This window comes from Delphinus delphis, chromosome 14 (assembly GCF_949987515.2).
Source record: "Delphinus delphis chromosome 14, mDelDel1.2, whole genome shotgun sequence".
NCBI classification, from domain to species: domain Eukaryota; kingdom Metazoa; phylum Chordata; class Mammalia; order Artiodactyla; family Delphinidae; genus Delphinus; species Delphinus delphis.
In genome coordinates this window covers 7,535,907-7,560,045 of record NC_082696.1, presented here as the reverse complement: position 1 = coordinate 7,560,045, position 24,139 = coordinate 7,535,907, and the positions used below count along the sequence as shown (strand labels likewise).

General features: G+C 43.8%; 2 protein-coding genes across 6 annotated transcripts in view; one reads left to right on the top strand and one right to left on the bottom strand.

Moving 5' to 3' along the window:
* The window catches only part of SLC22A3 (solute carrier family 22 member 3), an 88,237-nt gene extending 71,661 nt beyond the window's left edge, over nt 1-16,576 (top strand). For 2 of the 5 annotated variants that reach the window (XM_060029680.1, XM_060029684.1), the window contains exons 8-11: nt 6,623-6,731; nt 7,478-7,590; nt 10,833-10,932; nt 12,894-13,532. In XM_060029680.1, the coding sequence (XP_059885663.1) occupies nt 6,623-6,731; nt 7,478-7,590; nt 10,833-10,932; nt 12,894-13,152 (581 nt within the window). In that variant the 3' untranslated portion in view covers nt 13,153-13,532. Of the gene's footprint in view, nt 1-6,622; nt 6,732-7,477; nt 7,591-10,832; nt 10,933-12,893; nt 13,533-13,563; nt 15,101-15,141 lie in introns of those variants that run through there. The other 3 variants (XM_060029681.1, XM_060029682.1, XM_060029683.1) reach the window with 3 other exon arrangements.
* Nucleotides 16,506-24,139, bottom strand: part of LOC132436800 (plasminogen) — a 45,258-nt gene continuing 37,624 nt past the window's right edge. The window contains exons 16-19 of the mRNA XM_060029678.1: nt 23,940-24,080; nt 21,958-22,064; nt 18,380-18,525; nt 16,506-17,729 (exon numbers count right to left, since the gene is read on the bottom strand). Coding sequence (XP_059885661.1) covers nt 17,568-17,729; nt 18,380-18,525; nt 21,958-22,064; nt 23,940-24,080 — 556 coding nt within the window. The 3' untranslated portion in view covers nt 16,506-17,567. The remainder of the gene's footprint in view (nt 17,730-18,379; nt 18,526-21,957; nt 22,065-23,939; nt 24,081-24,139) is intronic.

Below are 24,139 nucleotides of genomic sequence, written 5' to 3'. Positions count from 1 at the left end.
TCCAAGTCCATGCGTGTTGCTGCAAATGGCAAAATTTCATTCTTTTTTATGGCTGAGTAGTATTCCATTGTGTGTGTGTGTGTGTGTGTGTGTGTGTGTGTGTGTGTGTGTGTGTGTGTGTATATATACACCACATCTTTATCCATTTATCTGTTGATGGACAGTTAGGTTGCTTCTTGGCTATTGTAAAAACACTGCTGTGAACATAGGGGTACATGTATCCTTTCAAATTAGTGTTTTTGGTTTTTTCTTGGATATAGACCCAGGAGTGGAATTAATGTCATTTATTTTTGATCACCTTTATCCAACTTAATTTTGTGATATCATTGACCCTGTTTCACATTTCTTCCACGTGGCCAATCCCATGTGAAACACTGAGGTTGCAAAGGGAAGGAAAACACGTCTTGACTTCAAAATATTGACAACCTAGTGAGGAATATAGACACTTCAATGCTCTCACAGCAGACTGTGATAAATGAACTAATAGAATGATTTACAAGATTTAGAAATAGGAACAAAAAGGTGCAAGAAGTGATGAATCCCTGGGGACAGTCAGGAGAAGCTTCCCAGAGGTGAAAACTAGGCACGTATGAAGAAGGAAGAGAAATGTGCCCTGCAGAGGGGAAGGCTAGGAGTGATTTTACAAAGGAAAGCACGGTTCTCAGAAGTACGCACCACCTTTGATGGTTCGGGAACCAAACGTTCTTTGTTATCACGGGAATATCCTGGCAAGGAGGCTGAGGGATCATCTGTCACCAGTGGAGATGGCCTCACAGCCAAGGCCGAGCCAAGAGCTTGGGCGTGGTCTTGTGAGCTTCAGGTGGAGGACAGGTGGCCTCCAAGTGGCTGTTGCAGTTTGGACAATGGCAATGAGGAGGAGAGAGGCTGAGAGCAGGAATCAAGGTCGTGGCAGTCGGGCCTGAATGGGAGACAGTGATTTCAGAGATGTTTCAGAGTTAAATGGGGAGGGGGGCGTTTGATGACCAGTGTATGGTACAGAGGTTGTCAGTGACTCCAAATACACTGTTAATGGAAAGCCGGTTATCTCTGCCTCAGAAAACAGTGGGCACTGGACAGAGGAAGCCTTTCAAACTCCCAGGGAACGCGTGTTTTAGAGCAGATCTATTATTTCAGCATTTCAGGAGGTGTGGGGTGGGAGGTGGCTGGCAGAGCTGGAGTCCCTGTTAGTTCTTTGTGTCAGCACAAGAGAAGCTGCCTTTTCCTTTGCGGATCCTCTGCGGATCAGGGAAGAACTGATAATACTGTGGAAGTCGAAACAGTCAGACATTTACAGATGAGTTTATTAATTAAATAAGCATTTACGAAATCCCAAAACATCAGATAGACCCTATTTAAATAAAATTACAGAAATGCCCATCTTCAGAAAAGAAGGGTGGAAAAAAGATGTGAAGTCCTGTCATACTGGAATGGTTGATGATAAACAACTGACTGTTTACATTTATCTCATTTTTCTTGAGCGTATTAGTTTCCTAGCGCCGCTGTAACAAAGTGCCACAAACTGGGTGGCTTGCAACACAGAAGTTTATTCTCTCACACACCTGGAGCCTGGGAGTCTGAAATCCAGGTGTGGGCCAGGCCATGCTCTCTCTGAAGGCTCTAGGTGAGGATCCTTCCCTGCCTCTTCCTAGCTTCTGGTGGTTGCCAGCCATCCTCGGCATTCCTTGACATCATTCCAATCTCCGCCTCCATCTTCACATGACCTTCTCTGCATCTCTGTGCCTTAACTTAACCATTATATCTGCAAAGACCCTATTTTGAAATGAGGTCCCATTCTGAGGTTCTGGGTAGACATGAACTTTGGGGAACACTATTCAACCTACCACATTGAGTTAACACATTATAAGAGCTGGGGAAGCTATTGGCCAATGCGCATCTATTTAGTGTCTATTAATTTCTGCCAGTAAACTAAGAATAGAGATAGTGCAGTGAACAAGACAGACATAATTTCTGTCCTCGGGAATTATGCACAATTTAGTAGAAGGTGACAGATGAGGAACATTGGAGACTTCACTGTTCTTTCTGTTTTACTTTGGCACTTTTTCGTTTTAGGTTTAATTTTTAAATGTAGTTCCCTAAGACAACGTCATCTGTTCTCATTGCATCTGGAACAGGAATCAAATATTAATTACGTATTCACTGCATATGAAGTTAGGAAAGTGGAGAGAAAGATTAATGACTGAAGTGTGGCCCATCTTTCCATTATGTAACTTTCCCCAGAAGATCTTCTCCGGCCTTAGACTGACTGGGATGACTTTAATGTGTGTTGCGTTCAGCATGATCCCAGAAGTCATTGAAGATCATATGTCCAAACCAATACTGAAGTAACTAAGGGGGTGAGAATCAAGCTATTTTATAGAGAACACTCTCATATATTAGAAAATATAAGGCAAAGAATAGATTTTTCTGTTTGGTCCGATCAGTTTTATTTTGTAGACAGAATTTCCCAATTTAAGCCTTAGAATTGTTCTTAGCAACATTGAAAATGAATTGCTCTTATTCTGGATACATTTCTATTTGTATATTCTGCAGATTCGGCCACTTTTATAGTCACACGCTGGTCATAATTGACTGCTAAGAATAAGTTCAAATCCCTAATGCTGGGAGACGCAAGAGGGAAGAGATATGGGAACATATGTATATGTATAACTGATTCACTTTGTTATAAAGCAGAAACTAACACACCATTGTAAAGCAATTATACCCCAATAAAGATGTTAAAAAAAAAAAAGAACACTGAAAAAAAAAATCCCTAATGCTGTGTGTGAATACCAAATATTAGCAGAGGTTTCTTGCTTGAGTTGACATCCTTACTTCCACTTAAGGGAACTTTGGGACTTGGTTACTTGGGCTGTTGAATTAACATTAGAAAGACTTTTCCTCTCAGCCTTTCTTGACATCATCACCAGGATGACTGCCCCTGAAGAGAATACTGAGTAGCCTTCTAGGGGAATCAGCTCTAAAATTATCTCAGAGAAAACGGTTTAACCAACTTTCCATCCACTAAGCATGACTTTTCATGGTCTGAAGAATGAACTTCTGGAAAAGAAAGGCTTTCAGGCTGTATCCTCATCTAAGACTCACTGTTTCTGACCCAAGTTTTTTAACTCTAATTAAAGCCTGAAAAATAAAGAGCTTTCAAAATCCATACTCACCTGCCATCTTTAATTTGACTTTATTCAAGATGGCTGCACACTCGGCAGTTTGGGTAAGTCTTTTTGAAATGAAAAAGTTGTCTTGGACTTTTCTCTTTCAGTAAAAAGTAAGTCTGTTTATCTTACTTACTAGGAATTTTCACTACATTTTATTTCAGAACTCAGAGCAGATGGTGCATTCAGAGGAGATGTAAAATTGTGTTTGTTTAAAATCCTGCATCCTTTCTTCAAAAATTGAGGTATTATTCTCAGTAATCTCTACCAGCTTGACCAAATCCCCATCAGAGGGACTTTCTTTCTCTGTGTTCTCAGGAGTTCATGGGAGGTAGTTTCAGTTTCAATCCTCATTCTTAACTTGTTGTTTTCTGCCATTGCTACCGGAAAGATGTCTGTTGCCGCTCCAGGGTGAACTTAGCATATTCCAGGGATAATCAGAAGTTTTTATGTGCATACGTAATAGTCATACATAACTTACACCTCCTGTGAATTGCTTTCATTTTACCCTTTAGTTAAAATGAGCAGTGCAGTGCCTTTGGGACTTCTCTTTTGTTACACATTTCAACAAAATCTCTGTCCCAGTGCAGTTAGATACTGGCCTTTACTTCTTAGAAAGAGTTGAGGGCCTTGAGAAAACCTGACAGCATTTTCTTAACGTTTTACTGAATTCACTAGCTATTTATCTGTACTCATGGAGCTAACCACATACATTTCTCATGGGGGGGGGAGGGGGTGTGTGTGTGTGTTTTAATTTGGTTTCTTGGTTTTTGTTTGTGTTTGTTTTTCCGCAGTCAGTTATAAACTTAAATTGTCATTGAAGTTGTCAGTGGGACTCACTTGTAGAGCTGTCGTGATTCAGTAAAAAAAACTATAGCTTAAGAACCTAACCTGGGTAATCAAGTTCTTTCCACGGGAGCCAACAGCGTTCTTCTCAGCAGCCTGAGAGCAGCGAGAGGTTGCCTGGTCAGGCCGGGACCCAGGGAATCTGAGCGCCAGTTGCCACTTAAGTTCCCAGCATCTGGCACCGCACCACCTGCTCACTGAAGGAGGGGGTGGAATGCATTTCCTAGTCCCCCTCCCTGGCCTTAATGAAAAAGTAAAGGCTAAATAAAACACTTGTTTACAACTGGGCCAGAGCAGATGGCGGGCCCAGTGCATCAGCACGACTCTGCTGTTGTTCAGTCCCTGGTGTGACGTTAATGTGAGTACTGCAGGTGTCCTCAGCTGGGAAAAACATGAAGGACACCAGGACGTCCTCGGCCAGTTTGCAATCAACATATAGCAAACTGGAGCCTCCCAGCAACGATCTGATTCTGGAACCCTCTTTTTCTTTGCTTGCCCTCCTAGGCAACTGTTTTATTTAATGAGTTTTAGCTTTTTTATTGGTTGAATATTCTCTAAAGAGAACACACAGAAGGGGAATTCCCTGGCGGTCCAGTGGTTAGGGCTCCTTGTTTCCACTGCAAGGGGCACGGGTTCGATCCCTGGTTAGGGAACTAAGATCTTGCATGCTGTGTGGTGCAGCAAAAAAAAAACAAACACATAAATCTACTGAGCTTCATCCTTTCTCTCGTCCTCCTCACTCATGCCTACTTTTCTACTAAAAAATTATGTATTCAGGAAAGCGTGATAATTCTAAAAGACAAGAGGACCATTTAGTGCTGAGCAAGCATAAATAAATATGAGTATAAAGGGAGAAGGTTTCCTTTTCAAAGATGGAAGTCAGGCATATGCTGAACGCCCTTGGCTTTGCTTTGGAGAGTAGATAAGCTGCTGTTCACGCGGTCATATGTCCTCACCCAAGTCTACTAAGAAAGGATGGCATAAAATCAAAACTATTCATAAAACGAGATATCGCCTCACACCCGTCAGAAAGGCCATCATTAAAACGTCTACAAATAACAAATGCTGGAGGAGGTGTGGAGAAAAGGGAAGCCTCCTACACTATTGGTGGGAATGTAAGTTGGTGCAGCCACTATGGAAAACAGTATGAGGTTCCTGTTGCCGTATGATCCTGCAGTCCCACTCCTGGGTATATATTCAGACAAAACTTTTGTTCAAAAAGATACATGCACCCCTATGTTCATAGCAGCACTATTCACAGTAGTCAAGATGTGGAAACAATCTCCATGTCCATCAACAGATGAATGGATAAAGAAGATGTGGTATATGCATACAACGGAATATTACTCAGCCATAAAAAGAATGAAGTAATGCCATTTTCAGCAACATGGATGGACCTAGAGATTATCCTACTAAGTGAAGTAAGTTAGACAGAGAAAGACAAATACCATATGATATCACTTATATGTATAATCTAAAATACAACACAAACAAACTTATCTACGAGACAGAAACACACTCACAGACATAGAGAACAGACTTGTGTTGGAGGGGGAGGGATGGAGTGGGATTTGGGGGTTAGCAGATGCAAACTATTATACAGACGATGGATAAACAACAAGGTCCTACCGTATAGCACAGGGAACTACATTCAACATCCTGTGATAAACCATAATGGAAAAGAATATGAAAAAGAATGTATGTATATGTATAACTGAAGAAACTAACACAACATTGTAAACCAACTATACTTCAATTTAAAAAAAAAGGATTGCATCAACTGCACAACTTTTCAAAAATTTAGAGCACTGACTTTTTAGAGCAAAAATGGTTTATGCCTTCTTCCCTTAAAGCACAAAAGAAAGAAAATATTTAGTAGAGAACATTTGGCATTTCCCACTAGTTACTATGAAGGAAAGGAGTGTTTCCTCATGTAACCAAAGCAGCCCTAAAACAGTTCATTTTTAAATGAATGAACAAATCAGTATTAAAGAATCTGGCTCCTTCTGGATGATTTCATAGGCAAAGTAGAAAGACCTGGGATGAGGGAAATGAGGAAAGACATACGCCCTGGTGATGACGCACGGCAGGGATGTCCCCTCCCGGAGATCTCAGTTCTCGAAGCCGTGCTGCGCTTTAGAAACCAAAGTCAGTTTCAGGTCCAGATTGTTCTTGGTCTGTTGGGAACAGTGATTCTGTGTGTCATCACTAAGGGGTATGAACAGAAAGAGGACAAACGGGCGTCAGACTGCTGTGATGGTTTTCAAGGGCACAGGCAAAGACTACCTTCCAGACAGAAGGCCAGTGTGCTCAGGCCCTCTAGGAAAGCACTGCTTGGAACGTTGTTCTCAAGGTAGTGGCTTCTCAACAAACGCCTTGACTTGTATTTCTGTAATCCAACCCTGCTCAGGAAGGCAGCTGGTGCACTAAATACTAGCTGTCCTCCCAGTTGCTGTTGTTGTTGAATTTGGGCTACAATATTAGGAGGTATCTATCATTTGCACTTAAGATTAGCAGATTTACGGCCGGGAGAACACTAAGCAAATGCCCTTTGTTGTTTTGTAAAATTGTATTGAAAGCAGACCCTTCCAAATTTTCTGTTTTTGCAGGAATACCCTGGTTGAGGACCATTGTTGCTACCCTGGGAAGATTAGGCATAACCATGGCCTTTGAAATTGTTTATTTGGTAAATTCAGAATTGTACCCAACAACATTACGGTAATTCCAACATCTGTATCGTGGTTTCTCCTAAGTAATTCTGCAGCCGCATGTTTGAAGTTGACTTAAAAACTATGAAATAGTTTTCTTACCTTGGCGACCTATTAGCCTGGGCTGGATTCAGCCCATGGAAAAGCTAAGTTTTGAGTTGTAGCTTCTTTTTGCATTATTATCATCAATATCTTCATACACAGTTGGGGGTTTGTGGAAAGGCACTAGACCTGAAATCAGAAAATCTGGGTAGCGTGCTTGGGTCATGGGTTACATCTTCCTTCATCAGCAGCGCTCTGTGTAAAGGCTACAGCCTCTGTTCTGACCACACTCCACAGCCAGTTATTGAAGGACAAGATGAAACAATGTGCATAGCTAGTGCAGATGGGCCTCCTTTCTTGGGAGAATATTCCTGAGCACACCTTACTGCCAATCTGGGGTGCCAAGGAGACACATAAGCGCCACAGAGCAGGCTGGGGAGTGAGCTGCTGATGGAAGATGGATTTCCACCAATACTGTGGACCCGCCCCCGCCCCCAACTAGCCTCACTGTGACTCAGCTTTTAGCCAGATGTGAACTGGTGCAGGTTGGAAACGATGCGCTTAGGGTATGAGAGAGGAGAAAGTTTCAAAGTTAAAAGCTAGAGAAGTGGGAAATATTGTTACAATTTCTCTGTTACTTAGATATCAGAAAATGTTACGTATCTTGAACTTATTTAAATACTTTTTGTTTAAAACAATTTTTTTGTTCTGCAGAAACTTTGGAGTTTCACTCTGTTCAGGTTTATGTGACTTTGGGGGGATCATAGCCCCGTTTCTGCTCTTCCGCTTAGCGGCCGTTTGGCTGGAACTACCTCTCATCATCTTTGGTAAGTTCTCCCTTTATATCCTATTCTTAAATGCTCTCATCCACATTTTCACGTTAATAGAAGCTAAAATGATCATCAGGCTGGATATCAATTTTAACCATTTGCTCTTTTTATAACAGCTGTTTCTGTTTTGAGGAACCACCATGAAATGTGGACCCTAAACCATTTAAATTTACTTTACATTAAGGGTTGCTATAAAAAAGTGTTCAGTTTAGCTTTCTTCGTTGAGGTTCTGAGTTAAAATCAAATATTATGAAACTTTTTTTATAATATTGTGGAACATAACCAATAATTTTCCAAATAGGACCAAATAATAGGACCTTCTGTATGTTTAAAAACAAGCCTAAACGAATTGTATTGTTAAGCGCTCCACGCCTCTCAATGTTGTATCTGCACGTGCTTTATGCTAAGCACGCCATGCCGAAAGATCAGAGACACAGAAGCCCTTGTAGACACGTACCATAACCTCTTTGATGCCCCTCAAGTTCATACCCTCCTTCCGACCTTCAGTCTTCATGAAACTCATGAAGGGATAGAACCATAGCATAGGGAGGGCCCTTAGGGTAATTCAGTCCAGTGCATCTCCAGTGCTGTTTCTGCCCAGATCTCATACCCTCCTCAGCAAGAGAGGATGCCGGCTGCCCCTTGCTCACCTACCTTTCCTCCACCTCCACTTCCTTACTCCCGGTAGAGGTTTTTTACCCATTGCTCCGCAGTTTAAGCTCCAATGAAAACATTGCCTCCATGAGGGCATACATCCGGAGGAATGCAGGAGTCCTTCAGTTGTGCTAGGGACCATAAAGTCGGCTTCTAATCAACTGACACCAGTGATTCCATAAAAGATCATTTCAAGCTCTTTCACGGGATCTGATAAACAAGCTCAGCATTGATTCTGGGCCAGCACGAAAAAGCAGAGAGAGGCCACTGTGCAACCAGGACAGAGCTGCCTGACAGCCCAGGCCGTCGAGGTTTGGGGCTTGCCTGTGAGCCCGGCTGGCGGAGCTGGGCGCTGGTGCCGCAGGGCAGGCCCTTGCTTCGCAGAGTCTGGCTGGGGAGGGAGCCGCCTTTCCAAACAGTCACAGGGGAGTGTGATAAATAAGGGCACCATGAGAGCACATCGCAGGGAGCACCAGCCCCGTGGAGTCAGGGAGCAAGGGGGCCACGTGGAGGTTGAATAGGAATTATGCACGTGAGAGGCGTGGGCTGGTGCTCTAGGCAGCGGGAAGGCCTAGAGTAAGAGGAAGTTAAAGGACAGAGTGCAGTGTGTAAGTTGGGGCCTGAAGAGAGATGAAGCTGGGGAGGTGAGCTGGGGCCGGACCATGGAGGGTCTTCTCTGATGTGCAAAGGGTCTGCTCTTTATCCAAAGAGCAGTTTCAAGCCGGGGTTAACAGTGTCAGGTTTGCATTTTAGAGACATGACTCTGATGGCAGGTATGCCTGTGAGTTAGAGGGGGACAATGCTATTGGTGAGATGATTCAAAGAACGTTGGTGTAATCAGGTAAGAGATTTCCTAAGGACTGGGTCTAGGGTGATGGCACTGAGAATGTTGAGGAGTGGAAGGATCCACAAAAACATATTGGAGGTTGAATTGGCAAAAGGGGGTGATTGAAGGGACGAGGGCCAGAGGGACCAGGGAGCTGGCAGCCGGCCTCTGGGCTGGCAGCGCCATAGGTGGCGGGGCCAGCCCTAGTTTAGTGAATGTCAGAGGTGCCCGTCTGCAGGAGGACGCGGAGGGATACTGTTTGGGCTGTTTGTAGCATGAGGTGCGTCTGAGAAATCCAAGTTGAAATGGTGAGAGGCCAGTAGGTTTGATGAGCTGAGTCGGGAGCAAAGTGTGGCCCTGTGATGAAGGTTTGGAAGCCATCTGGATGTAGATAGCCACTGAAACCATGGGAGTGACCGAAACCCCGTCTACAGGGAACAGGACAGAGTGAGAGGAAAGAAGGGGGCCCAGGACGGAGCCCTGAGGAACGACAGAGCATCCAGCATAAGCAGAGGGAGAGGAACCAGCCAGGGGATGAGAAGGGATGCAAGAGGGGCAGGAGGGAAACCGGGAGCGTGGGGCAGGGAAGCCAGGGGACAGCGGGTGAGGTCACCAGCTGCCAGAGCTGCCACGAGGCCAGGCAGCAAAGACGAGAAGCAGGGCCATTGCACCTGGCGGTGGCAGCAACTGGCGACCTGGCTGGAGCAAAGCCAGAGGGGACATGGAGCAGAGCCGGATTAGGGCAGGTGGAGGTGGGAGGTGACTCTGGTCCGCCAAGGTCAACTGTCAAGTTTTCAAGAATTTTTGAGCCAGTTTAAACACATCCATCATTAAAAATGGAATATATAAAATAGATTAAAAACAGAGGTAATAAATACGCACACCTCATGAGTTCCTGATTCATTGAGTTCTACTGCATCTGTCCCCGAGGCTGGTGCGTCCACCGTAGTCCATGGTGGAGATGCTGCCGCCCATCTCCCCAGAGCCTCACTCGCGACGTCACACTGCTGGTTTGAATCGCTCGCATCCACGATGGGCGTATTTACACCACGGAAACAGGGAAATGCTGCTGCACATCAGGACTCTATTTTCTGGAGAGCTGGTTGTTAGACATTTACCAGCACAGCGCTGGGATATGAAGATGTGTGGAAAATAGGAGAGGATGGTGTTTCAAGAACTGTGGTTCTAAAGAACGGAAGAAGGGAGGATGGTGAGGTTGATAGAAGGCTCTTTAAAGAGGAGAGATTTGAATATGTTTCAAGGCGACCACTGATGGGTTAAAGGTGCTGGAGGGAGATGAATCACTACAGCGCGGAGCCCACAAAGACGCCAGGAGATGCTCTCGGGCAGATGTGGGCACAAGTCTTGGGTGTCACATGATGGAAGCAGGAAGGGGAGGGGCAGGGTGCAGTGAAAGGAGGCTGAGGGACTCCTCACTGGTGGCTTCTATGTTCCCTGTGAAGTAGGAGGTGAGGGCTTCTCGGAGTGTTTGGCACTTGGTAGGTCCTCAGTAAATTGTGAAACGAGTGAATGAATGGATGGAGGCCAAGAGCACAGGAGCGATGGAACTGTCTAGAGTTTGAGGAAGGCTGAGAACCTGTGAAATCATGACAGAGGAACGCTGGGCAGGGTGACCAGAGGGCTGCTGCGGGGCAGGATGAGCCCAGGCAGTGAGCACAGCGGCTTCCAGACTGAGCAGGGGGCCATGAGGGGGCGCTGTGCGTTCCCGGTACCGTAACGCCTTTCTCCTGTTCCACAGGTATCCTGGCATCTGTCTGCGGTGCTCTTGTGATGCTTCTGCCTGAAACCAAGGGCATCGCCCTGCCAGAAACAGTGGATGATGTAGAAAAACTCGGCAGGTACGGCACAAAATGCAGCACATCCTAATTAAAAGCAGCATTTCAAACCCACTGGGAAAGGACGGTGCTAAGAAAATCGAATATCCAGGGGGGAAAATATAATATTAAATCCCTATCTTACATCTTAAGCAAAAAGTTCAAAGTAGATTTAAAAGGTTAATGTAAAGCAAATCTGTAAAAGAATACGTTTTATTTTTTAAATGTGGTTATGAAGAGGGAAACATTTCCAAATAAGGTGTTAAAACTCAGAAGGAATCTAAAGGAAAGAGACTGATGATTGGCCAAAGTAGAAATAATTTAAATGTGCATCGATAGGCAACCGATGGTGAAAATGATAATATATCTATAAAATAATTGAGATATATCTATATGGAAAGACATGGAGGATTTTCAAGATGGATTACAAAGTGAAAAGTCACAGAACAATGTGTTATAGTATTTATTAAAAAATAAAACCAAGAGTAATCCCTCTCTATAACTAGATGGGAAAATAAATGCTAGTCAGATGAGGATAGAAGAACGATAGCTCAATCGATAGATAGATAGGTGAATGATAAGTGATACATAGATAGAAAGAAGATAGGAGAAGGACAGTGAGAAAGACTGAATTTGGGAAAAGGGTGTCTAAATGGTGTACAGGGAAAGTTAATATCCAACCAACATATGAATATGAAATATGTTTTTGTTATATCAAGAAAAATCCACAGTACACATATTCTAATCTCTCTGAAATCTTCCATAATAAAAAGATAGGAAGAGAGAATATGAATATGAGAATGCATAGGAAAAGATCTAAAATGATAAAATATACCCTCTGGGGATAGAAATCGTTCGGGAAGCAGGGTGTAGAAGGGAGGACATTACTTTTATACCCCATAGACTTCTGAATTGTTCGATTTTTTATTTTTTTAATTACAACTCATGGTCTTGTATCATTTGTGAATTTTATTTTTTTTAATTTTTTAAAATTTCTGGCTGCACCGCGTGGCATGTGGGGTCTTAGTTCCCTGACCAGGGATCGAACCTGTGTCCCCTGCATTGGAAGTGTGGAGTCTTAACCACTGAACTGCCAGGGAAGTCCTCATTTGTGAATTAAAAAAAAATAATTTAACAGCTAATTTTATTTATTTATTTTAAATTTATTTTTGGTTGCATTGGGTCTTCATTGCTGGGCACGGGCTTTCTCTAGTTGTAGTGAGCGGGGCTGCTCTTCGTTGTGGTGCGCGGGGTTCTCATTGTGGTGGCTTCTCTTTTTGCGGAGCACAGGCTGTGGGCACGCAGGCTCAGTAGTTGTGGCTCGCGGGCTCTAGAGCACAGGCTCGGTAGTTGTGGTGCACAGGTTTAGTTGCTCCACGGCATGTGGGATCTTAGTTCCTGGACCAGGGATCGAACCTGTGTCCCCTGCATTGGCAGGCGAATTCTTAACCACTGCACCACCAGAGAAGCTCCTAACAGCTAATTTTAAAAATAAAAATCCATCTTCTTCTAAACAGTGACCTAGAAATTAAGAGTATGGATCTCTTGGGCTTCCCTGGTGGCACAGTGGTTGAGAGTCCGCCTGCCGATGCAGGGGACACGGGTTCGTGCCCCGGTCCGGGAAGATCCCACATGTTGCGGAGCGGCTGGGCCCGTGAGCCATGGCCGCTGAGCCTGTGCTTCCGGAGCCTGTGCTCCGCAACGGGAGAGGCCACAACAGTGAGAGGCCTGCGTACCGCAAAAAAAAAAAAAAAAAAGATCTCTAAATTTTTAAAAAGTGTATCAAAAGTATTTATGACAAGACTGAAATGTTAGTAACCTCATGGCAGTTTTATTCTTCACTTGACAGCCTGGGAAGAGAATAGAAACCGACATTTTTTAGGTCCTTATATACGTGATCGATGGTTTCATATATGTCATTTCATTTAATACTCAAAGTGATTGTGTGCAATACAAGTTCTTATCCTTACTTTTTTGTATACTAGGAAATCTACGCTCAGAGAGACTTCACAACTTCTACATGCTAGTACTGGGATTGATATTGTCCAGTGTACAGGTGTGACTGTTGTTTTGGGTAGTTTTATTATCTTATGCTGTATCCTACTTGATTATGAGTATTTTAATAGCAAGAATCCCCTGGTAGTATTGGAAATTTCTCTCTTCATATCCTCTTTTAATGAGGTCCCATCCCCCTCCCCAGAGATAGGCAACCATCGCTCAGAAGTATTTCAACCAGATCTTTAAAACCTATACAGTGATTTCCTAGTCCTATTTCTTGATGCTATTTTGAAAAATAAGATTGACGAATCATCTCAGAACTTTCCTAAGAAAGGCTTATCAGTGTACTCAAAACCAAACCACCAGCTGACTTCTAACAGGACTGGCCAATCAGAGCACAGGTGGACATTTGTCCCATGAAGTAACCCAATCAGATTCTTGTGCTTGTTTGTAAGTAAACTGATAGGTAATGGCTTATTCCTCAACCAAAGCTCTACCTATGTTTTACCGTAAAACAATGCTACGTGAAGTCTGAGGTGTGGTGGGAGATTCTCTTTAAGACATTGCCATTTTATAAACCAAAATTAAGTTAAGAAATTTATAAAAGGGGGGACTTCCCTGGTGGTCCAGTAGTTATGAATCTGCCTTCCAATGCAGGGGACTCGTGCTCGATCCCTGGTTGGGGAACTAAGATCTCACGTGCCGCGAGGAACCTAAGCCCACACGCCACAACTACTGAGCCCCCGTGCCACAACTAGAGAGAAGCCCGCGTGCCACAATGAAAGATCCCGAGTGCTGCAACTAAGACCCGACGCAGCCATAAATAAATAAATAAATATTTTTTTAAAAAAGAAATTTATAAAAGGTATCAAAACTGTCCTCTTGAGTGTTACATCATGGAAAGACTTGCATCATCCAGAAAGGATAAACATGCTGCTAGCTGTGTCATCACAGATAATTATTTGGTTTGTATGAGCGTATGGGGGCCAGATCAGGGTGGGCGGTGTCCAACCCTGTCACTCCAATTGCAGTCATGCTAACAGACCAAAGGAAAGAAAGAAGACTATTTAAGGTTAGATAAAGCAGGGGAAATGGTGAGAAAGGAAATAGGATTATCTTCAAATAAGATATCCAAACTTTAAGGGCAACTTCTCATGGGCTGATGTGCCCTGCGGGATCTGTTCAGGGCTGGGGTACGCAGGAGAGCATCCCGGCCGGGATTATAGGGTCAAAAGTAAGCAGTTCAGTGCTGACTGTTGGTGGCACAAGCCTGGGAATGTGTCATTGGAGTTTTAAGACGTCTAACTCAGTGGTGCAGAGTTCTTTTCCTGCACATCTGCTGCCCTCTTTTATGAATGCCCTCTGTGCCAACCCTCCAGTGACAGGCACTGCATTCTTCTTTTTGACTCGACTCCATTTGCTGCTGCTCATTTATAGTGAGCGTGATAGACTCATTCTTGATCCCCAAACCAGTCAGAAGTCAGATTTTCAAACTCATCAGGAAAAAGTGGAGGAAGAGGGAGTGATTTGAGATCAAGACTCTTTTGCCAATTCAAACATATTAAAAATAGAATTAAACAATTGGAAGAGATGGAGTTTTGGAGGTGAGAAGGCCAGCTCAATGGTGTGCAGGGAAAATTAATATACAAGCAGTACATACACAGGAAGAATTCGACCAACAAAAATTCAACTTACATGAATTTTTTTCTGTTTGTAAATTTTCATAATTAAAAAATTGGGTAAATTAATTAATTATGCCTGGTCCCTACCCTTGAAAAAACGTCTAATAAAAGTCTGATCTATGGTTTTACAAGTTAAGCACATTGATTGCATTCTATAATCACTTACTCAGGAACAAAAACTACTTAGCCCCAAGTTACGGAAACCTGTTAGCATTTTCCCTTCTGCAACAGCACTTAGTCATTTTCTCATTTCTGCTTTCTTTTGTTCACATCAGCAGCTCATTTCCAAACCATCTGTTACAGAGTAGAAATTCATAAAGAATTTATATGTGCTATAATGCTAATTAACCCCTGCCTAGGGATTGAGGGCAGGCCAAAAATGACTTGGAGACAGTTAATTTTGTTCCCTTTGAGTTGGGTTTTTATGAGCAGTTACGCATGAGTGTATTCGATCAAAACCAACTATGAAATTGAGTAATAACAAAAAGACTTCCTTCTCACTAGTTGTGTAACCTTTTATAAGGACTTTCTCTTTTCTCCTTTGTTTTGTTAGTCCACATTCCTATAAATGTGGCAGAAAAAAGAAAACTCAAGTTTTGAGCTCTCACCTTTGAGCCCCCTGCCAACGATGCAAGGGAAGAGCTATTCAGGCTGGTCCCCCCAAGGAACCGACGTGCCTTGCAGAGACGTGTGTGTGTCCACTTCAGCTGTGCAGCTCCAAGTGTTTTTAATACTTTACATAGACATTCAGACTATCCAGAGTATTTTTATACAATGTCGGATGAATCAAGACTCATCGTGCTGTCAAAGTTTCTGGGAACATGTAATATGTGACCGGTTTAGCCAAGAGCCCGTTGTGTGCACAGCTCCTCCTGAGGTTTTTTCTCACGCTGGGGCAGTGTCTCTGACCCACTGGGTTACAGAGAGACAAGAGAAGCCCCACCCAGTTCTCAGTGACGGTTCCATCAGGAATGCAAGATGTGCAAACCAAGGATCTGGGGCAAGTGTACAGAAATGGGCTCATCAAATCTGATCAAGACATGGAGGCTGTGAACTGAGGGTTCTGATGATTCCAGGGAAGATGAAGATGTGGGAATCTTGTTAATGCGGAGACTGAATCTAAGGACCTCGGGCCACCTGGCTCTGAGCCTTTGCTTTCTCTTCTCACCTTGAGCGCCTTAAGCTCCTGGAGCATCTAGGGTTGCAGGCACTTTTAGGCCTTGTTCCAGAAATAAGAACAAATCTGCTGGACAATCCAAGGATTTGGCTCTATTGTTTGTAAAATCAGATTGGTCCTGAGATGATTCAGGGTAACCGCGGTCCTCCTTTAGTGGACGCCTAGAGACACATATTCAGTGTTTTACTGGTGAAACCCATGGACTATGACTTCATGGGTCTTCAGATTTTAATCATACAGGGATATTTATCTTATATGTGTGAGTTCAGCTCTATGATGATGCCCATGGTCAAGAGTGAAAACTATGGACAAATCTCATTCAATCTTGACACTTTTGCCTTGTCTTGGGAAGAAGCTTACATTTTAGTTTGAAAGAAAGGTCAGTTATATCCATGCTTAAAAGAATGAGCGGAAGTTTATATTGTACATGACTTTACAGGTACTAATAAGGGATTGGATCTTTCTTTTTTGTTACTGAGACTTTTTGAAATGTGGAGTTTAAATACAAATATGCTGTCTTTATGATGTCCTGCTTTCTATGTCACATTTGTTATATTTTCAGGTTCAGTATGTATCTTATGCAGAATTGTTTAATGAATTATTTTGGGTGGACAGGTAAAATGGGAGCCAAAGGGAAACCTTGCCAGTGAGGAAGAAAGTTTCTATGTGAACGTGTGACGATATGTACGGTGTACGTGCTAATTGTAAAATAAGTTTTTAATCCTTAAAGCACATCAGAATTGAATATGAATACTTTATTTTTCAATGAAATAAACACAGTTCTTTAAGGGTGTAATGCTGCACTTACCCTTTGTTCATACACCCTTGCATTTTTGTTTCTTTTGCATTTTTCTCTTTGCTGTGAGATGACTGTTGCTTCTTGATACTATCACCTTGGAATTGTATTTTGAGTTGACATTTGGGTTCTGATAACAATAAAAAAATGTAAATTGTCAAGAAAAATCAATTGGCATCCTTTCTCTTCTTTCTGAACGTGAGTCACTGTAAAACACTCTTCCCATGTGACAAAGTATGCTGCATATCCAGGCAGCCAATTACTGATGGAAATTAAATCGTCCACCTTCAGTATATGTTCGTTGCTCCTTTCCAGGCTCTTGGCACCATTCCTAGACTCATATGTGACCCAGAATACCATTCAGACTCTTAGCTGGTCTTGTGTTACGACACTTCCATTGCCCGGTTTACTTCTCAGAATACAGCTGTCTGCCCAGGGTCTCCTGTGCTGGGCTAGAGTCAAGTTGTCAGTAACAGATTTCATTCCCAAGAACAGAATTTGCGCTCATGATTCCCCATATATGCTGCAGCTTTGAAAACATTCATCCCAGTGCCAAAAATGAAGACGTTAGAGATGTGTGACAAGGTAAATATATAGGTGACTTACTAGGGCTTCTCTATTCATCTTACAGGCTTCTCGTTCCTCTCTTCCTTATGAGAGGGAACGAAATCACTCAGGTCTGTAAGAGTTACACCATTTACAATTGGTAGGATGAACGAAGAGCATGAAAACAGTGAAAATCAAAAAATTAAGTCAAAGGAAGTACAGAGTTTATTTTCAACAAATGTCATAGCTGTATTGCCTCATTATTACAGAATCCAGCAGTCCATGGACAGGAACAAGTTATCCACAGCAATACAAACAAATGTTGCGGTTGGCAGTAGCTGGTAGCTAAGTACAGTGTCAAACTTAGTTTGATTACCGTCAATTAGTTTTGAGCACGCTGAATTCCCTACCCAGGTTCCAGCTTCAGATCTGCTGATGCTTCACTCTGCCTCCCATCTAATTAATTCTTTCTCATTGTTTCTTCAATCCAAGTGACAAACTTTGAAACACGAACATACACACCAGGCTTATTGGGGCGTGCACAGCCAAGACCCCACGAAGTGACTCCTTGTAAAATGTATTTGTCCTTCTCAAAGCAAACCAGAGGCCCTCCACTGTCACCCTACACAGAGGAAGGGAAAAAACCATGAGAGGATTAAGCTTCCATCCTTTTAGTATGGGATGTCATCCTTCTATTACCCAAATGTAAGTTGTTCCCAGTATTTGAACATCCCTTTCCAACCAGAAAGGAACTTAGTAACATATTATTGGAACATCTGCTGTGCTTCAGTACTAGGCAATGTACGTTTAACGAAACCGTACCATTTAGTGTTTCCCGGGGGGAAAAGAAATCCCTTGTGAAAACTGTATTCATCCCTTCAAGCCTTGGGGTTCTCTTAGGGAGGGTAACCCCAGGAACAATCTTAAAGGAGGTGTGGGAGGGTCTTTGTCTTATACCAACCTCCCTTTCCTACTAGAAAGGCCACGTCCCGAGTCCCACCCAAGATCCCCCTCCCAGAGGCGTAGGGGCTGTTGCCGTGATGGTGCTTAACTATTCCCTTACAACCAGTGTGGAACTCAAGGCCGAAGAAATCACCCTAGATGACCTGAATCAGCCTTCAGAGACACACTTAAAAGGTTTCTGGGCAACATTTAGACTGTGGCCTTCGACTGACAAATCCTTCTCGAATTTGCTGCTTTGGGGCTGAAATGTCTAAGGGGCCAAAACAGGCCAACACAAGATGAACTTTGACGTCTTTAGTCTTTTGTTACCTGGCAGCTGTCAGCACCTCCAGTCAGATGCCCCGCACACAGCTCGGTGGGTTTGACTCTCCCATTCAGATACTCATAGCGATTGCACACCTTGTTTTCAATCACAGGCAGCCGGGCTTCCTTGAGCAAGCCAGCGCCGTAAGTGCCTGTGTTTAAAAAGATGAAACGCACGGTGACTGGATCGAAAACGTGTCCGCAAGGAAGCTTCCAGAACAACAGAGCAGCAATGATAGATCTCATGTTCATCGTGAGGTTGGATAAAACAAGAAGTCAGTTCCCGGTACTAGTAGAAATCTTTCTTTTTTCTTTCTGACCCTTGAAAGTATAAACATTATATAAGATTTCATGTTCCCAAGACCTAGACTTAATTAACCTGGGCTTCTTTATGGGATTTTGAGGTTGGTTTGTGTTGTTATTTTTTGGTTTCTTTTTTTTTTAAACTATAAAGAAATTTACTTTTAATGTATAAAGGGAGATTGAGAAATAGTAGTGCTACTGTTTTCATATATTCCCTTCTAGGATTTTTATACGCTCCTTTTGCTACTTATATCACAGTGCACATTTTTTCCACACAAAGTTATATCATAAAGACTTTCATAAACCTACAATCTGTATAATTAATATTTTAGTTGGGAGTGACTGATGAATGGGTTCGGGATTTCCTTTTGGGGTGAGGCAAGTGTTCTGTAAATAGTGGGGACGGTTGCACAACGTTGTGCAGGTGCTAAATGCCACAGACTTGTACTCTTCAAAATAGTTAAAAAAGTAAATTTTACGTTACGTATATTTTACCACAATATTTTAAAAAAAGAACAACTGTCATTTACTGACAATTAACTTTTTCAGGCACAAGCTCATTATGTGGTGTAGCTCATTTCATCCTTAAAACAGTCCGATCACCGAGGCACTTTTGTCGTTCCTATTGTACAGTTAAGGAAACTGAGGCTTAGGAAGGGTGTGTCGTTTGCCCAGGATCACCCAGCAAGTACGGTGGAGCTGGGATTTGAACTTGGGTCTGCAACATCATGGCCCAAACTCTTCACCACCACGTTCATTGGCTACAACAGCTGCTCTCAACGTGTCACTTCTTTGTTCCTACAGGTTATTCATATTCCTTAGTATTTTCTTAAGTCTAAGTTCTGAGGGATTATATAGACATATTTATGGTTCCCAATATCTTTGCCAAATATTTTCTAAACAGGTGTGACAGTGTAAACTGTCACTAGAAAAAAAGCAGCGCACAACAACCTTCTGAGCGTGTGGGGTCTAATAATTTTCAAATGCTTGCTAATGTGATGGGTGGACATCGTCTTAATTTATTTCCTAATTTACATTTCTTTTCCGATTAGGGCCAGTAAAGATTCTTTGATGTGCTTGTTTTCCTCACTGTACTTCTTTCTTCGTGAGAAAAACTGCTTTTTCTTACTTTGGCAAATGGAAATAGAACCCGTGCACAATCACAAGAAGTGATGATGTTTTCCAGATGGACACACCCAGGTACGTCTCAGCATTTTCACAAATAATCCAGTTTTCCAATTTTGCAAGCCCAGCTTTCATGAGTTTTGCAAAATCTTTGCGTTGCCAGCGTGAAACAGCCAAGAAATAAGGTACTGCTTCTTCTCCAAAGACTTTTAATAAAATCGGAAAATTGTCTTGAGTTCAGAAAACTTACGCTGGAGTTGACGGGAGCACCTAAGAGAACCACCATCTGGAAAGAAGAGGCGAGTCCCAGCCCTGGGCAGGCAGAGCCACTGAGGACGAAAGTCCTGACCACAGAAGCATTGGGTAGCGGATGCATTTTCTGAATTGGGTGGATATGCAGAGGGTGCGGCCTTCTCAAAAATTAATTTAACTGAGTGTCCTGCTCTTACATCTGCTTTCTGAGCAAGACAGGCATCCCGAGGCTAGGGACAAATCCACTGCTAGTTGACCAGACGCCTTCGTGGTCTGTGCAGAGGTGCTGCCATCGTGTGGCCACAGGAGAGATGGCGTTTCTGAGGCTGAGGGTGACCTAGGGACCTGATGGGGTGGTGGGGACGTCGAAGCAGGTCCCCGAAAATACCCAGCGATTGCTGATGAGGGGCTGACATGAATGACCCCCTCGACATCAACCCTTACCTTGCTTTGGAATACGGAAGTCAGGGCAAGTCTGGAGACTAAAGGGGAGAATTCTGACCTCACACGGAGAGGCTGATGGATCTGATGTCATTACTGACACATAGAAAATCGGTAAACAGACCTGACTCATGTTTTGTGACTCCTGATCCAATGAATACATTGAGAATCATTTTCTCCAGTTAGACATTCATACGAGGCCTGGAGAGACAGGGGAACCCAGTGCAGGGTGATAGTTAGAAAAGTGTGGGTGCTGGGTGAGACAGAAGAAACAGTGAATGGGCTTGCGGGGGTCTGGCAGGCCTGGGTTCCATCAGGGCTCAGCTACACACAGGTTATGTGGTACTTATTGACGACAGTGACAGTGGTGATGACGGGGAGGGTTGAGGGCCGACCATGACGGCGATGGTGATGATGATGATCCTGAGATGGTGAGGGTGATGGTGAGGACGGTGGTGGTGATGACGGTGTCCATGGTGATGGTGGTGGTGATGATGGTGGTGATGGCGGTGGTGGTCGTATCATAGGCACAGGAGCTGCTGAAATACCATCTCCAAAGCACTGAGCTCTCCCTATGCACTATCTCAATCCTCACAGTGACCTCATAGGGTGGCACAGATGAGGAAACCAAGGCTAACATGTAGAACGTAATTTGAAAACACGGATTTTATGGATGAGGGCTTAGATGCCAAATGGTACAAAGAGGTGAGGTGACTTGTCCCGTTCGCCCAGCTGGTGGCAGAACCAGAACTACTTTCCAGGGTTCCTGACTCCCACTCCGGTGCTCCGACCAATGCTTCTGAGAAAGTGAGGCAGAGATCTAGGACATTCTTATAATGTTCCTAGGCCCGAGTCTGAAGGGTATAATAATAATTTTTATTATAATATAATACAGGGCATACTGCAAAGAGAAGACGGGATTCCCAAAATATAGTTCCAGCTGCTGAGCCAGGATCCTGCAGAAACGTTTCCTCTCTCATCCTCACCCCGTCAACCAATACCAAATACCATCCTAGAATTGGGACCTTTCTTTCTTTTCTCTGCTGTCAGTCTGCCCTGCCCCCAACAACGTCTCCACACAGAGCCAGGCAAGTGGGTATTGGGGGAGACTAGTTTAACTATAATTTTTGTTGTTGATTTGCACCATGTTTGGGAACTCTGTGCGCTTAATTCACATGAACGACAATCTAACACCCTTAATTTGTAGCTTGTGTCAAAACCCTACTTACCTGGGGACACAATATTAACCTTGGATTTTTGGGGTCAGAGTCTCAAGGAAACACTACCTTTCCCCTCATCCATGTCCCCTGATGACTGATTATAGAGACGGAGGCAGATGTCCAGACAAAGTCAGGAAGGGAGTGGACCTCACTCACTGATAGAAATCGGTACACATGCTCATTTTCCCATGTAGGTTGCAGGTCAGAACAAGTTCATCATGTGAGTCACAGAATTTATCTTACCTTGGGTTTCTCCCCAGCCAGTGATGTAACATACTGTCCGGTCCGCGACCACATAATTCGGGGATGGCAGACAAGCTGGGATTACCTTTTCGGTGATGATGGCAGGGCTGAAAGGAAAACATCAAAAGTTACATTTGACTGCCCTGCTGGGAGACTTCTGCCATTCATCTGTTGGTCGCAAGACCCCACCTGCCCCAGAGCCCCAGAACGCTCTGAGCTGGTATTTCTTTCTTGCTTCACTGACACAGCGCAATGTAGAAAACAACTTTTCATCCCCACATTTGCCTGTAGTATCTTATGAGTCAAAAAAAAAAAAAAAAATAGAACATTTTGTTTTAAAGGCACCAGTTGTGGACAAGAAACTAGAGGTGGGAACAGAGATGACAGTGACGTTTAAGGTCTATTCTCGCACTATGGGAATTTTATACCAGGTGCACACTTCTGGATGAAGTTAAGAGGGCTGCAGTCAGCAGGTGGACCATTCGGCTGAAATACAATCACAGGGCTTTAATAATAGCAAGGGCCTTGTGCCACTGGAGCAGAAGCTGCTCTGTCTTCGGGGTCCTCAGGTTCCTCACCCATGAACGTTACAACACCATGGCTGGAAGAATCCAATATAATGCAAGATACCAAGTCAAAGAGGATTAGAAGTAAGTACCTTGCATAAGCAAGGTAGTGTTGTTTTCCAACAACTTTCACGTTCGAGTTCCAGAGAATCAAATAGTAGAACTTTGATTTTTAGACTTGATTCTATTTTAGTAAGTTCAGGAGGAAAACCCACTGAAGATGAGAAATGCCTGATTCTGATTAAGAACCATCATGGCCTTCAACTTTGAAGCAGACACACGCTGTCAGAGCTACCAGAACAGATTGGCGTCTCACGTGGAGCGGGGGCCACAGTCATCACGGTATAGGTTCCCCTCGCGGAACGCCAATGCCTGAGACTCTTGGGGTTTGGGGGGCCTGGGGGTGGGTACCCGAAAGCCCGAGCATATCAGTCTATCGGAGAACACATCCAGAACCCACGTTCACTAAATGACTTGCTCGAGGATCACAGCGTTCCTGATGGCCCCAGGGGACCATGGAGAAAAGCGAATCAGCTCCTTTTTTAGGCTAAGCGAAGAAGGCCCTTTCTTTCCTTTCCAGAGCGTCCAAATACCCCAGGGAGTCACTCAGTTTACTGACCCGGAAAACTTGTGAAGTGTTTTCTGTCCAGACTCAGCGAGCCTCACTCAGACTCTTGACCCCTGGGCTGGCCACATCCTTGTCACCGTCACCGTCGTCCCGCTGTCATCTGGAGCCCATCATGCATGGCCGATGGGCTCCGCGTGCCTTGCTGACTGTCCCAAATGTGCCTATTCTCAAAATAGCAGTCTGTTTATTTAGCTCTCTCCCTTGTGACCTATTTCCAAATACTGCTCACTTTAAATGACGTTAACAAATTTATCATTTTGTCAGACTTAATAAAACCCCATTTCAACAGGAAACATAAATCCAGAGATAGGAAGAAGGAGAATCTGCACTTGTGAATTGTGAGTGTGCGTGTGTGTTTACATCGCCTTTTATGAAGTGCATCGAAATATACATAATCCCATTGGATTTCCCCAAATATATTATTACATTGAAAAGAGAGTGTCAGCCTGGAATAATTGAATAATTCTCTGATTATGAATGTATATTAGCTGACTGGGGAACATTAAGTGAGAGAGTTTGAGGGGTAACCTGTACCTCATGTTTCAACTCGCTCTTTTTCCGCAAGAGGAAACTGTGTCCTGGTGCCTTTGTCATGACCACGGCTAGTAAGAGGCAGGCGGGGCTGAGCCCAGGTTTTCTCACTTGAAGGTCAATGCCTGTCCCAAAGCCCCGTGCCTTTGGGGTCCTAGACGGGGCTGCCCACACACAACTCTGTTACGGCTCATAAACCCAGCGATGAGCAGATGTTCTCACTGCTCACAGGGTGAGAGTCACGGGCGAGCCAGTACCTGCTCAGCTTGAGCAAGGCCACGTCGGCCCGAGTGGGCTCCGGGAACAGCTTGGCCACTTGTATTTCCTGGACACTGTCTTCAACGGCGGTCTCTTGGTGTGCGCCCAGGATGACCTTGTATGATGCCGGCCCTGAGTAGCTAGAGAAGACAGCAACGTTAGGAACAAAATCTGGGCCAGCCCTTCATCGGGTGCCCTT